This window comes from Equus caballus, chromosome 7 (genome assembly GCF_041296265.1).
Source record: "Equus caballus isolate H_3958 breed thoroughbred chromosome 7, TB-T2T, whole genome shotgun sequence".
NCBI lineage: Eukaryota > Metazoa > Chordata > Mammalia > Perissodactyla > Equidae > Equus > Equus caballus.
Genome location: NC_091690.1, coordinates 70,858,300 through 70,873,603, shown reverse-complemented (window position 1 = coordinate 70,873,603; position 15,304 = coordinate 70,858,300). Strand labels below are relative to the sequence as shown.

The 15,304-nt window shown below is 56.1% G+C and overlaps 1 protein-coding gene across 1 annotated transcript in view; it reads left to right on the top strand.

Annotated features, from left to right (window-relative positions):
* DGAT2 (diacylglycerol O-acyltransferase 2) overlaps window positions 1-14,101 on the top strand; it is a 30,620-nt gene extending 16,519 nt beyond the window's left edge. The window contains exons 3-8 of the mRNA XM_023645689.2: window positions 2,119-2,226; window positions 2,575-2,645; window positions 8,747-8,951; window positions 9,566-9,740; window positions 11,056-11,258; window positions 12,916-14,101. Of these exons, the coding sequence (XP_023501457.1) occupies window positions 2,119-2,226; window positions 2,575-2,645; window positions 8,747-8,951; window positions 9,566-9,740; window positions 11,056-11,258; window positions 12,916-13,070 (917 nt within the window). The 3' untranslated portion in view covers window positions 13,071-14,101. The remainder of the gene's footprint in view (window positions 1-2,118; window positions 2,227-2,574; window positions 2,646-8,746; window positions 8,952-9,565; window positions 9,741-11,055; window positions 11,259-12,915) is intronic.
* The last annotated feature ends 1,203 nt before the right edge of the window (window positions 14,102-15,304 follow it).

Genomic DNA, 15,304 nt, shown 5'->3' with positions numbered 1-15,304 from the left:
CTGGAGAGGTTAACGTGCCCCGCTTCCAGCTCCTGAGGAGCTCGGGATGAAGGGCTGTCTGCTGGAAGGAGTCTCACGGGGAGGCAGACAATGAGGAGCCAGATGGCAAGTGCAGCGAGAGGGGCTGTGGATACGGAGGGTTTGGGGAGTGGGCCCCCAGGTGAGAAGGTCCCCATCTTGGATGCAGTCTCGGGCTCCCTGTTTGTTTTTCCCCCATCCAGGGCACCTTAGCACCAGTGTGAGGACGGGTAGGTAGGGATGCCTGCCTTCCCAGAGAGCCCAGATGCCTAGGCAGTGGGCCCTGGGGCTCAGCCCGCTCTGGTCGCTCTACCCACCAAGAAAGTTAGGGGTTTGACACCAGCGAGGCTTCTGGGCTGCTCAGCCCTGAGCCTGAGCCTTGCAGCCCCGCCCAGGCCCACCTGGAGCATCCACCTAGCCTCCGAAGGAGCTTGGACACCTGTGGAGTCTAGGGGCCTAGAGTGACCTTTTTTGCAGACCTAAGAAAGGGGACCAGAGGCAAACTGCTCAACAACGTGAATGACTTTGTAAGCGTCCTTAACTTAGACATAGCCATTCACCAAGCAGCCTTAAGTACTTCACAGTTTGCCTTTCACAGGTTTTTGTAGGCTGCAAATGCTTCTCTAGAGATTCATCATCCTTATCAGTGATGTCACACTCCTTATCTGGTCCTGAAGAACTGGACACCTGGTCACTCTCTGTTCACTGCCCCTCCCAAGATAGTCGTGCCACTTTTCACTCCCTTGGGGAGAGGCTAGAACAGGACTGGATCGTGGACAACAAGTGACTACCATTTTGCTGCCCTTAGGCCCATGGAGAGTCTGTGTCTGGCCTTCCCCTCTCCCTCAGGAAACCAGAGGAGGCTCAGCCTGGGGGGCAGACCAGAGCGGAATGCAGGGCCAGGCAGCCCTTGAGCACCCATGACCAGCACAGTGCCCAGCAGAGGTGGGGGGCGTGGCAGGGCTTGGCTTCCCTCCCTGGGCAGTGGGGAGGGTGCTGGACGCAGGCCACACTTCCACCAGGCATGAGTACCTGCTGCCCCTGGCCCTGTACTGAGTGCCAGGGAGCAAAGAAGATGTGGCCCCCCTCGTGTGGGGAGTTCAGAGGTGAGAGATCCACTCGGGAGGACAGTATGATATTAGAGAACAGTTCTGGAAGAGAGGAGGGCTGAGCGAGGCGTTGAAGGCTGGGTAAAAACCGGGAAGGTGGACTGCCTGCAGAGGGCATCTGCAGGGAGCCACGAGGCAAGGCAGGTTTGGCACAGACCTCCTTCCTTTTAGTGCTGGGAGGCCCAGAGCAAAGTGACCACGGGGAGCTGGCCCCAGGGAGTCTTCCAAGGTCCTGCTGGGGTTTTTGAGAGGGGGCTGATGGGCTCTGGGCTTTGGTCTGGGCCTGCCGGGCACTCTGCTGTGTTGGAAGGGGCCAGCCCCTGTTCTGGGGTGGGAACCCCTGCCCCACCCCGACCACCAGTCTCAGGTCCCTCCAGTGGCAGAACAGGGCTTCTAATATTTGGTGAGTTTATAAAGCCTGGGCAGATTAGGGACTTAACAGTCAGACTTGGGTTTGAATCCTGGCTCTGCCCCTGTCCTGCTGGGTGACCTTGGGGAAGTTATCTCCCCCTCAAGCCTCACTGTTCTTGTCTCTAGAATGGGGTGGAAGTCCCTCTGCTACACACTTGAGACAGTGGTTCAGCCCAAGTCCTGAGATGGGGGGGCACTGGTTAGGTCCCTCCCCTTGTCCACAGGAACTGTGCCAGGTACGGGGGTGGGGAGACAGACGCACAAGGAGGGGGCGGAAAGGACAGCTCTGAGGACAGCTTCACAAGAAGCTGGAGTCTGCTCCTCCACACTGCTGCCCAGACCACAGGGAGCCCGTGTGCCCTCAGCGCCAGGGCAGCCAGCCCATCAGCATTAGGAGATGAGGCTCCTGTCCCTGGCAGCGCGCTCCTCCCCAGGCCGGGGCTGGGGGTCCCCTGCCCATGGCCCCCAGCTGTGCCTAGCTTAGTGCCACTGTAAACACTCACTCACTCCAAGAACCTTTGCCCAGAGGGGAGACTGAGGCCCACGCTTCCTGATCCGTGGCTGTCTGCCTCCCCCACAGGAGTGTCCTGCAGTGTCATCCTCCTATACACGTTCTGCACTGATTGCTGGCTCATCGCCGTGCTCTACTTCACCTGGCTGGTGTTCGACTGGAACACGCCCAAGAAAGGTGAGAGCAGAGGTCCCCTGTCCACGCCCCCCTGCCCTTGGGACGGTCCTTCCTACACAAGCTGCCCTTTTACTGTGTGAAGAGCACCAGGCCAGGGTGTGGTGATGGGGGTGGGGTGGTAAAAAACTCAGAGGGCACTGTCCTGCCCTCATAGGACCTCACGCTCAGTCAAGGGTTTGCAGAACATGAGAGAACGAGCGTGGAAAGGGGCCCGGAGGGAGGGGGAGATGCTGCCGAGGGCAATAGTCACCTACCTCAGGGTTCACGCTGGCTCTGTCTTGTCTCCCTTGCCCAAACATCACCTGTCCCTCCCCCCCATTCCCAACACTGTGTTTTGTTCCCTGGAAGGTGGCAGGAGGTCACAGTGGGTCCGAAACTGGGCTATGTGGCGCTACTTTCGAGACTACTTTCCCATCCAGGTAAAGACTTGTGGGGGTCATCTTGGGAGGGTGGGAGTGCCTGGGAAATCTGAACTCAAGCCTTAACCCACCCATCCACAGTGACCACATGTGCTGAGTTAAACCATGTGATGCCTCTCACTATTCATACTCTACCCAACTTGATGCAGATTTGAGGCAATTCAGGATACAAATAATGCCATAAAGGGTAAAAAGAAAAATCAAGACTTAGGGTTAAAAAAATACTGGTATTTCAGCCACAAGGGTCAGCAGAGTTGCAGTGGTTGAGCTTCATAGTCAGCTTGGAGCTTCCTGGCAGCCGAGGCAAAAAGGGAAACATGATAGATGTTGGTTCTTATTTTGGAAAAGGCTTGCTAGTTCCTTAGAGAAACAAGACTTCTTTTAGCATTTGGATCTAAAAGATGTTTCAGGGGCTGGCCTGGTGGTGCAGTGGTTAAGTGCGCACATTCTGCTTCAGCGGCCCAGGGTTCGCCGGTTCGGATCCCGGGTGCGGACATGGCACCGCTTGGCACCCCATGCTGTGGTAGGCATCCCACATATAAAGTAGAGGAAGATGGGCACAGATGTTAGCTCAGGGCCAGTCTTCCTCAGCAAAAAGAGGTGATTTGTCAAGAGCAGCACCAAGGTGGTCCCAAGTCCATCTGGCCTGAACTAAGGATAGAGCTTAAAGCAATAGGTTGGAGGGGCTTTCTTTCCTTCTGAAGCTTTTGCAGAAATATCACTTCTCTCAGCCGGTTTCAGGTGGGTTGCTGGGGGTCATGGCCACGGAAATAGGGCCCAGGAAATTTGATGTGCAGTGAAAGAAGGGTGAGACCCTAGTTGCTGAAGTGCTTGGGGAAGGCTTCTGGAGCAGATGCTCCTAGAATTCCATCTTAAAAATAGTAGCACTGAAGAGGTGGGGAAAATAGTGAGAGCAGAGGGCCTGAGACTGAGAAGAAGCCTGGGGTGTAGGAACTGGTGAGGAGGTGGAGGGCAGAGGGAGGATCTTTACTGGGGGCCTTCTAGGAGCCAGCGTCTTTCCCCAAGGAGTCTCCTTTAAGCCTGACAGCACCCCTGTAAGGCGAGTATTCACTTTATCCCCTTTTCACAGAAGAGGGAACTGAGGGTCAGAGAGTAGCAAAGCTGAATGAGGCTAGTGAGGGGCTGAGCCAAGATTCCAGTTACTGTCTTGCCTCAAAGGCTGGGCTCTTCCCAGGACAGCATGCTGCATCTCTGTGCAGCAGAGCTGTGGGAAATAAGCTTGGGCAGATACTCAGACTTCCCTCAGCCTTGGAGAACGGAGGCAGGAAAAGTTCACTGTGACCCTGGACAAGGCATAGTCCCTTCGAGGGTGCAGTCTTCTCATAGGAAGCAAGTTTAGACCAAGTTGGTCTCTGGGTTTCCTTCCTGATGCATCATTGGCTGCTGTGGGCCCCCCACCCTGGTCTTCGGAGCACCCATCTTCTCTGGGGCTAACCTCAAGGTCCTGCCAGGGTAAACGGTGGTCTGGCTTCAGTCTCATCTCTGTCTGGCCCCTGCCTGTGGTCTGCAAGCTAGCTTGGCAAGGCAGAGGCATCTGGGCCCTGGTGCCCATGGGCGAAGCTGGTGGATTGTGGATACCTGGCAGAAACCTGAAGGTTTTTCCTGCAAGAGAAAGACCTGTCTGGCCACCTCACTGAGCACCCCAGCCCCGGCACATCCTAGCTGCTGAGGTGACGCAGCAGAAGGCAGTGGGGTCTGCAGAGCAGAGGCAGTGTGTGTGAGTGTGGAGGTTTTGTGCATGACGTAGGTGGTGTATGTTTGCTGTTGTGAGTCAGCGACTGAGACATCCTGGCGTGCTGCCTGGGGGAGGTGGCCGGGTAACCCTACATTCCTCCCCTGCACTCAGTATTGTGAGGACGGCCCTAGGGCTGGCTCCCTCTGCCCACCCCAGCCCGAGCCCAGTTTTCCCAGGACCTTTGGGGTCAGGGTTCCTGTTCCTCCCTTTTCCTGATCCCGTCTCTCCAGCTGCAAGGAATGCAAGGCTCTTGGTGCTGGGAGGATGTTGCATCATAAGACCCAGCTCTCTCATTTTGGAGGTGAGGAAACTGAGTCCCAGAGAGGAGCAAGGACTGGTCCAGGTTGCCCAGTGAGTCCCTGCCCGTGTTAGTACTAGAATCTGGGCTTCCTGAATCTGAGCCTCAGGTTCTTTCCCACTGCATTCCTACTGCCTGTTTCTCTGGGAGAGATTTGGTCCCTGATTTCCCCACTGGATTGAGTCCCACGCCCTGGGTCTCCCCCTCTCTGCTCTGCTATTGGAGACCGAGGTTGAGTTCCTGCTCTGTCACTCCATTCACTGACCTCCATAGCTAAGCTCTGCTGGGCAGGGGGACCCAGAAGAGTCAGTCCTGGGCTCTGCTCTCAGGTGGGCTCACCACCTAGAGGATCCTGCTAGACTTGGTCCCCTTCTGCCCATGGGACCACAGGCACACTTCTGAAGCTCACCGAGCCTCACCTGCCTTGTCTGCAAAGTGGAGCTGTTCCTGTGATAAAAAGTGGTAAATTATGGTTGAGTCTGAGGGGTTATGGACTCTGGTCTCTCTGCTGGGGCCCTTACCTCCAGGGCCAAGCCCCCATGTTCAGTGACCTGCCCCTCAGGAAGCTTCCTTAAGGCCAGTGGCGTCCTCTATCCAGAACAGGATGACCTGGTGACCATTGGTCAGACCTGTGACAGGCAGGCGCCATTCCAAAAGAACCAAAACAAAAGCCCGTGTCCCTTATCACACCTCTGTTCCCAGAAGGCAGCTGAGAGTAGTGGCCGTAGGGCACATGAGAGCTGGCCCTCTGAGGGCTCCTGGGCACTGGGACCAAAGCCAAGCTGGGCCTGCGGCAGGCCCAGGGCACTGAGCCCGTGTGGGCTCTGCTCTTGCCTGCTGGGGACCGCAGCCCAGCCCCTGCCCCTTAGGGCTCTCAGTCTCCCCTTCTGTTCAGGGAGGGTTTGGCCTTGGTGACCTGACGTCAGGGCTGACGCTCTGTGGCTTTGTATATGACCCCCTGTCCCCCACCCCCTTTTCCCAGCCCCTTGCCAGTGGTTGGGTCATAAGAGCCTCCAGCTGTCGCCACCCCCCCAGCCCTCCCCACTCCCTTCTTGGTGAAGCTGTTTGCTCTTTGCCACCAGAGCAGCTCAGCTGACCCAGAGGGCGTCCCTTCTCCCAGCAGAGGTGGGGCTCATGTGTTAGCATCAGCCACCAGGACCACTGGCTGGCTGGAAGAGGAGTGGGCTGTGCTGGGTCACCTCTCCCTGAGGTATAGGTAGGATCTTTGGAGAGGGGACTAGGAAAGACTCTCTGAGCTTAGAATCCTCTCTCTGCCCATCTGCCTCGCTTCACAGGTGAGCCTCTTGGGGCCCAGAGAGGAGAGACTGTCGTCAGGTCACAGAGCAAGTCAGTAGCAGGTCTGGTATAGAACCTGGGGCTGTCTGCTTCAGGGCCCGTGTTCTCTCTCCTGCAGTCCTCTGCCGCTGTGCCCTGCTGTGGAAGCATAGGCAAGTCTCTGCTCTTCTCTGGGCCTGAGCTTCTTCCTCTTTATGGTGCCAGAGTGGGACACGTCTATCTGAACACTGTCCTGCCCTAGGAGGCGGGGTGTGAGGAGTGACTTGCCAGGAATGTGTCGCAGGCTCGTGTTAGCCAGCAGGCCTGGCCTGGGCACCCCCTTGGGTTGAGACTTTGCCATGGAAAGACAGGGGACATGAAAGTAGGCATGTCAGCAGAGCCGTCATCAGCAGTGTCCCTCCTCCCCCCTCCAGAACGGACACCCTGTCCAGCCCTGGGGCGAGGGGAGTGTGGACTGAAGACAAGACTAAAGCTGTGTCAGATGCCCACATTCTTCTGGGTTGCCCACCGAGGGCCGTTAACCTGCACTGTGCCCCAAGGCTCCTCATTAACCAGATGTCCTGCCACATAGAGACTTGGCGGAGGGACGGAATGATTTAAAGAGCCAGCTAGGGTTCCACCAGGTGACACGTCTACAACCCAGGCCCAGGGACAAGCGTAGGTGAGCGCCCTCATCTAGAGATGGGAGGGGATGTGCTGTGACCTCCCGGGAAGCAGCGACTCCTTTCTCTAAGCCTCAGTCTCCACCTCGTAATCAAAGGAATGGCCGCGATCGGGGCTCTCCAGCTAGTTCTGTGCTTTGGGCTTGCAGGCCCAGCCTTCAGCTCAGGGGCAGGTTCCCAGTCTGGTACTGGTGTCTCAGCTCGTGCCTCAAGGCCTGCCTTTCCCTGGGAGCTGGCGCAAGGTGCTTTTTCACCCCAGCTTTACTGAGAGCTCATGTGCTGGGCAGACCTGCGCTTCAGGAGGCAGACCCTCAGAGCAAGCGCCTTGCAAAGCTGGTGGACAGCTGGGCTCCCTCAGGGCCCCCTCGCCGCCCCTCCCCACTAGCCATGATCTAGGCCGCCAGGAATTGGGCACGTGTTTGAGCAGCTTTAATCTGCTTGCCAAAGGCAAAGTGGGAGAAAGAGTAGACTGTCCCAAGCAACGGGGGGTAAAACTCAGGGTCTTGCTCACACTTACACGCACTGGCACTTACAGAGCTGGGGCTGGTGCCAGCCCCCCTGCTTCCATCCCCCTCGGGCCTCCGTCACCTGAAGATTCAGATTTCAGTTTCCCCAAAGCCACCCACTGGCACTCCCCTCCCCCAAAACAGAGCACAAGGTCCCTCCCTCAGCCAGGAGATTCCCAAATCTGGAGTCATGGAAAACCCAAGCTCTTGATACTCTGCCAATGGCCCGTGGCTCTGCCTCCAGCTGGCACCGGAGCATGGAAGTGGGCACCTTCAAACCCGGCAGGCAGGAATGTCATAGTGTCACCTCTCTAGAGGCCAGGTAGCCCACCAGACCAAAATGTTCATTCCCTTTGACCCAGGAATTGTATTTCTACAAGTTTGTCTCGAGAAAACAATCAGATATGTGGACAAAAATAAGGTATTTAGGGATTGATTATTTCTGAGGGACATTCTGGAAGCTTTTTAAAGGTCCATCAATCAGAGTTTGATGACAATTCTGTGACGTGTGGCGTAGCTGTGCGAGAGAATGACAGCCGCAAGGAGACATGTTGCTGAGGGAGGTTGATAGGGAAAAATAGGTATCATGTGCTTGGTAGAAAATTACATAGAAGTGGTAGCAACCCAGCACCTCAATTTCATGATTTTTTAAAAAAAGCATGTGTCTATTTGAGTGCAAAAAAGACTCAACCCATCAGTGGTTCATCTGGATAGAGATCTGACTGGTGCTTTGGGTTTTTTTTTACCTTCCCATATTTTTTACGTTCTCTGATTATTCGTTATTTTTCTAATAAAAAAAAAGTGATGTTTTCTGAACAAAATACCCTTGCTCTGCATCCCCCTCAGCACCCTCACCCCCATCGGGTTCCCTGTAATGCTGGGTGGGTGGCTCTCCTTGTCCAGAACTTAGGGCAACTTTGTACCACCCACCCGCCCCTTGAGCTGCAGGCCGGGGCAGGGGGTGGGCCCCGAACAAGCCGATCGTCATTCAGAGCATCCCAGGACAGCCCTGTTGATAGTAGCGCAGGTCAGCTGGCCCAGCTGTGCAGCTGCCTCCCTGCCCCCACTGTGACTGTTGCTTGTCCTTGTCCTTCCTGCATCAGAGTCCAGGCTGAGCCTGGCTGCCTGGAAGGAAGTTTCCATCCAGGCCAGCTGCACTGTCCCTTCTCTGGCCAAACTAAGGGACTTGGACTTTACCCCGATAAAGAGGGCTGGACATCCCTCCTTATCTGAGAGTGATGGGGGTTGGGTTTGGGTTGTAGAATAGTCTCTCTGGCTGTGGTGAGGAGGATGGGCCTGGAGGCAGGGGAGGCAGGAGGCTGGCAGAGCGTGGATAAGATGACCTGGTGTGTTTAGCTGGAGAAATAAGGGGAGCGAGTGAGAAAGTTTCCCTTCCTCTCTCCAAGCGGTGACCGCTGAGTGTCCGGCACTGTGGCCTCAGGGAGGAGAGTCTGAGGTTTGGTGTGGAGAGTCTCTCCAGTCCTCCAGGGGCCGTGGCACACCCAGTCCCTCCCCTACCCTCTGGGTGTGCCCCAGGACCCCTCTCCTGGCCCGTTTCCTCTGACCCGAGCTTTTGCCTGCAGCTGGTGAAGACGCACAACCTGCTCACCACCAGGAACTACATCTTTGGCTACCACCCCCACGGCATCATGGGCCTCGGTGCCTTCTGCAACTTCAGCACAGAGGCCACGGAAGTGAGCAAGAAGTTCCCTGGCATAAGGCCCTACCTGGCCACGCTGGCCGGCAACTTCCGGATGCCAGTGCTGAGGGAGTACCTCATGTCTGGAGGTGAGCATCCACCTCTGCCTACCCCTGCTGGGCGCCCTGGTCGAGGCCTGAGCCTCTCCATTGGGCCAGGTGATAGAGAGGCTGGGAAGCCGATATACCGTGCCCCGCAGCTGGTCCTGTGCTGGGATGCAGCCTGCTCCAGGTGCAGTGGGCAGGGCTGAGCAGAAGAGCTGTTCTATGGTCTGCCGGCTTCAACTTGGATAACGTCTTTCCCAGGCAGCCGCCTCTCACCTGTTTCTGGGTGCCTCCAGCCCCTGTGCTGCCCTCTGCACAACCTGATCCTTGTCCTTGGCTCTGTCGTTATCCACCCATCTGTGATCCCCACGGCCTGATTCACTGGGATTCCCAGCACCTGGCACCAGCCTGGCAGGGTTAGGAGCTCAGGGAATGTTTTCCAAATGAATGAGTTCCCTAAACAACCTGGTATCATTATCCCCATGTTATAGGGAAGCCGAGGCTCAGGAAGAGGAACAGCTGATGCAGGGCCTTTCAACTCAGTGGCTGGGTTAGCTCCGGGCTCAAGCCAGGGCTCGCTCTGTCTGTACTTGACTGTGTGCAGGGGGTGGGGAGTGCGTCCGTGGGCAGCCCTGACTGTGTGTCCCCCTCCCCTCCAGGCATCTGCCCTGTGAACCAGGACACAATAGACTACTTGCTTTCAAAGAATGGGAGTGGCAATGCCATCATCATCGTTGTAGGGGGCGCGGCCGAGTCCCTGAGCTCCATGCCCGGCAAGAACGCGGTCACCCTGCGCCACCGCAAGGGCTTTGTGAAACTGGCCCTGCGCCATGGGTAGGTGCCTCCCTGCACACGCACACATGCATGGACACGCACACACACCTGTACATGCACATGCAACCCTCCAAAGCTTTGCTTGGCCCGGGGCATCAGCTCCTCAGCTCCTGGAGGCAAGGACCAGACCCCAGGAAGGCGTGGTAGGGAGTTCACCATCCTGTAGGGATGGGAGGTTGGAGCCCACAGGGTCAGGCCAAGTTTTTCCAAGTGTAGCCTGGGTTTCTGAGTGGGGCAAAGACGCAGCCTTTGTACCCTGGGCCCTTGCAGGTGGGCTAAGAGGCCAGGCTCATATGCGGGACCATGCCGTGGTGCCCAAATGTGTCATGCTGCTAGGAGAGCAAGAGGCCAGGAAGGAGGATGGCTGGAAACATCAAGGAAGGCTTCCTGGAGGGGTGACACTGAGAACAGGCAGAGAGGAGCTGGACAGCTTGGATTTCTGTGACCTTTTCCGGAAAACCAGAGGCACATTCTGTGTAGCCACCTGTGCAGCACATCTCATTTGGTGGAGCACGTTCACTTCTGTGGGCCCCTCTGATTCCCCAGCAGGTGACCCTGCAGGTGATGACGTCCCCATTTGCCATTTGAGAAAGCTGACTAAGGCCAAGTGACCTGGGCAGGGCCACATTGTAAAGCGCAGAGCAGAGCTCTTTGGACTCCAAGTCCACTGTTTTCCTCCCGTATCTGGGCCCTGGGTGACCTCAGGAGGAGGGCCCTGGGGTGACAGACCTCCAGCAGTAACGTAGCTGGGGTGGGAGAGGGTGCAGCCTTCAGTCACACGCAAGTTAAAGATGGCACTAACCACGCCATCTAGGCCCCACCCAGCCCTTCTGTCTGTCTCCTCAGGGCCTTACTTCAGGCTTCAGAAGAGGCTGCTTTTCAGGGTCCAGCCTGGTGCCAGGCCCTGGGGACACAATCAAAACAGACCGAGTCCCTGCCTTCAGGGTGGGCGAAGTGAGGAGGGACAGACAGAGACAGGACGGTGTGCTGAGGGCTATGACACGGCTCAGAGAGACCAAGGAGAACTTCCTGGCAGAGGCAGGCTCGAAGGATGAGAGAACAGGCATTCCAGAACAGGGTTCTCACCCTGCCCTTTGCCTAGTGGTCCCAAAGCCCTGACATGCTCCCCAGTCTCTAATGGAGACAGAGGCCCGTCCGAATCTGTAGTGAGGGGACTTGTGGTTTGGCATCCCCCGGCCGATTCTGCTGCTCCCCTGGGGGAGGGGAACTTGGCTGTTGTCCCCGCCTCTGGGGCTGACAGGAGGAGCCAAAGGCAGTGATTGGAGTGTAACGGATCCTGACTTCTCCCTTCCAGAGCCGACCTGGTTCCTATCTACTCCTTCGGGGAGAACGAGGTGTACAAGCAGGTGATCTTTGAGGAGGGCTCCTGGGGCCGCTGGGTCCAGAAGAAGTTCCAGAAGTACATCGGCTTCGCCCCGTGCATTTTCCATGGCCGAGGCCTCTTCTCCTCCGATACCTGGGGGCTCCTGCCCTACCCGAAGCCCATCACCACCGTCGGTGAGCCTCCATGCCTGCAGACCCTGAACTCGGGGGGCCACACAGCTGTCTAGTGGGAGAGTGAGGATTCACAGCCAGGCTGCCTGGCTCTGATGGCCATGCTCTAAACCGTGAGGACGGGTTTGCGTGCCCATCGGGAGGAGTGGTGGGGGCGGGAGCGTAGGGATCGTCGCATGGCGGTGAGCCGAGCTGTGCTAGGCAAGCAAACAAGACCCAGCGGTTCTCTGTTTGCAGAGCAGAGTCTCAGGGAAGACCCTCTTACAGCAAGGACCCACAGGTGTGACGGGGATGTGCAGGGGGCTCTGGAGGGCCATGGTGGACCCCGGGAGGAGGTGACTCTTACATTGTTAGCTGAATAGGGGTTACCCAGCAAAAGAGGAGAGGAAGGGAGTCTTTATCAGAAACAGTAGCCAAAGTGAAGCTCCGGCAGCAAGGTGGTGTCCATTTTTGAGGAACAGAAAGAAAGGAACCTACATGAGTGGAGCATAGGCCTGTGAGAAGGGTAGCAAAAAACTGACCCCCAGCTGTGCTGTTTTGGGTTTGTTTGGGACCGTTCACAGGATTCCAAAGAATTACCTATGGGAGGGGGGTGCGTATGTGTGGGTGTTAACGATTCACGAGCTAGAGATCACGCAGGAGTGTGTGGGTCACAAGCCATGGACTGTAGGGGCCAAAGCTCACGTAGACACTTCAGATTATCAGGACTGGTCTTCTGCTTTGTACTTGTACACAGAAACTTCCTGCATTTTAGGTCACATGACCCAGACTCAGTCTTGACTCTCGTTTTACACAAGTCCCACAGCAGGTCTGATCTCTGTGAGGCAGCAGGGACATTTCCGTGCACAGGTGCGGCTGGAGAGGCCCCCTGTCCTGGGGGCCTTGTGAAGGAGTTTGCTCTTCACCTTAAGAATGGAAAGCTGCTTGAGGTTTTTGGGGAGAGGAGGTTCAGATTTGCATCTTAAAATGATCCTTGGGGCTGGCTGCTGGATAGAACGTGGGTTAGAAGGGGCGACCATGGAAGACACAGGACCAGTCCACAGCCTTTGTGGTAGCAGATGTCTTGGACCAAGGGGATGGCCATGGAGATGGGAGAGGAGTGTGTGAACTTGGGAGACATTTCAGCAGTGTCTTTGACAGGGCTTCAGGATGAGTTGGGATGGAGATAAAGCAGGATAAGAAGACAATGCACACAGATGGCTGAGTGTTGGTCTCCACCTCCGTCTCCCACCCTTACTACATTGTTCAAAGCATGTCATGTTCTTTCACAGAATCCTCAGCAAAGCCCCATGAGGAAGGTTGCCCGTGTGATAGATGAGGCTCAGAGAGGCATAGTGACTTGCCCAGTGCAGGGCAAAAGCAAAGCCATTACTTGGTCCCGTAACTCCCAGAGGAGCTGCCAGCTGAGGGCAGTGGGGGCAGCCAGTCTTGATCCCACCTGCTGCTCAGTGGCTGTGTGGCCTCAGGCAGGGGCTGTGTGCTCCTGGCCTCCATCTTCTTATCTATAAAAGGGTCAACCTGATAGGGAGCGCACTCAGCACAGTCCCTGCACATGGTTGGCGTGTAGCACAGGGTCATTGCCATCAACAGCGTGGTGGACGCCCAGGGAGGGTGGGCCCAGGGAATTGACTAACCAGAAGCGTCTGCCTCATCCCTGCAGTGGGTGAGCCCATCACCATCCCCAAGCTGGAGCACCCAACCCAGCAGGACATCGACCTGTACCACGCCATGTACATGGAGGCCCTGGTGAACCTCTTCGACAGGCACAAGACCAAGTTTGGCCTCCCGGAGACTGAGGTCCTTGAGGTGACCTGAGCCAGCCCTCAGGGACCAGGTCCTGGGAGCAACCAGCTGCAGATTGTTTTCTACCAAGTTCTCCAGTGCTTTTTTTGTTCTGTAAATTTCGAAGCGTCATGGGTGTCTGTGGGTTATTTAAAAGAAATTATAATAATTTTGTTAAACCATTATAATGTTAGGTCTTTTTTAAGAAGGAAAAAGTGAATATTTCACACTCTTTCACTTCCAGTTGTCCTGTTCTAGGTGATGGCTAACACATCTGGTCCTTTATGGTTTTCTCAACCAAGCTTTCTACTTCCCTTCCCAAAATTGCAGGAAAAAACTCAGTCCTGTTAACTGGGGAAGGACAGCCCTTCGTGACTCAGGCCGGTTAGATGATTTGCTTTTTGCCCCTGTGGGATGAGGGGCAGAAGCCACTTGCCATACAAACACCTCTGCTCGCAGCTACCCCACCCTAGACCGCAGGACTGGTTCCTCTTGCCAAGAGGGAGACTCAGAGGGCAGACTAGTCCCATTCTGAAGAGTGCACTGATGAGCAGCTGGGATGCTCCAGCTTGCTCTCCTGTCTGCCCCCGCCCCCCGCCAGTCTTTCAAATCTGAGCCTGGCTGGCCTCCAGAGCAAGATTGGGAGTGGCAGTGATCCCATGCTGGCGAGCAGAGCTGTCTTAGATGCACCATCTCTGGGATTATCCAGCCACCACGTTCTGGTTGTAGTGACTGATTTTCTGGCGCCGTGGACCCAGCCCTGGCCCAACTTCGGCCTGAATTGCATACTTCCCGGTGGCCTCATTTTGTTTAACCCCCACCCCCAAGTGCAGGTATGAGGAAGGGCTCCTCTTCCTGCCCACAGAGGGCCCTGATCTTCTGAGCAGCAGACTGGTGCCAGGACAGGAGGCCTCTGAAGCCATGTCTCACATATTTGTGCCTTTATGAGAGGGTGGGGGCCAGGGAGGAAGCCCAGCGCCCCCAGAGTTCTGTTTTTCCTTGGTGAGATCACTGTACATGTCAGACTTTTGTATATTCCTAAATGAATAAACAAAAACGAGAGACTTCTGTGAGTGATTGCTGGGGGCTGCATCTGCATCTTGCCACTTACACTTGGGGAGACCAGGGCCCATCTGAGCTGCCTGCCGAGCCCTCTCCCTCTTGCTCCGATGGCCCACGTGGCCCTGTGTGGTGTATTAGTTATCTATTGCCGTGTAACAAACTACTTCAGAACTTCGTGGCTGCACACAACATCGTGTCTAGTTTCTCAGGGTCAGTGGTCAAGGTCCAGCCTAGCTGGGCCCTCTTCTTCGGGGTCTCACGGGCTGCAATCAAGGTATCAGCCTCTCAAGGCCTGACTCTGGGGATCCACTTCCGAGGTCATTCCTGTGGTTGGTGGCAGGGTTCAATTCCTCACTGGCTGCTTCCCAGAGGCCACTCTCAGTTCCTTGCCACACGGACCTTTCCACAGAGTCGCTCACACACACTGCTAGCTTCATTAGAGAGAGAGTGCAAGACAGAAGTCAGGGTCTTTTATAACCTAATCTCAGAACTGCTCTCCTGTCACTTTTGCCATATTCTCTTCATTAGATGCCAGTCACTGGGTCCAGCTCACCCTCAAGAGGATTACACACGGAGTGCCTACCAGGAGGCAGGGGACCTCGGAGCCCCTTCACAGCGGCCTCCCACGTGTGGTAAAGGGCTGCTCTCCAGCTGGAAGGTCCTGGAATGGCTGAGCTGGAAGGGTCACTATGGATTGCTCAAACCGTGTTCTTTGCCCCTGGCCTCAGTTATACCACAAAGGGGGAGACCTGGCCTGCTGTCACTCTAGTGGGTTCCTGCCACGCCCGGGTCTCGCAAGATGCCACCTCTCTCTGTTCTAATGCCATTCAGTTCAGTGAGTACGAAGCATCTGGTGACCCTCCCCAGCTGAAACTAAAGGCCTCCATTCCAACTTTCCCACGGCCTAAATGCCTGTCCTTGCCATCCATCCACCCCACAGACTGCTCCTCTGTGCCCAGGGTTGTGAGCAGGCGGCTTGGGGGCAGAAACATTAGAAACAGCTGAGGATACACAGGGTGGTCAGACCTGTGACAGAGATGCCCCTAATCCAACCCTGGGTGCCTGGTTGAGCTGAGACCCCATGGCCTGAGCTGGGAGTCAAAGGGTGACTGTAAATTTGCAGGAAGGAGTTGAAGGTCAGAGCAGCAAGTGCAGATGGGGCGGCCAATGTTGCTGATTTGAACGACAGAGGGGTGGCAGCAGAG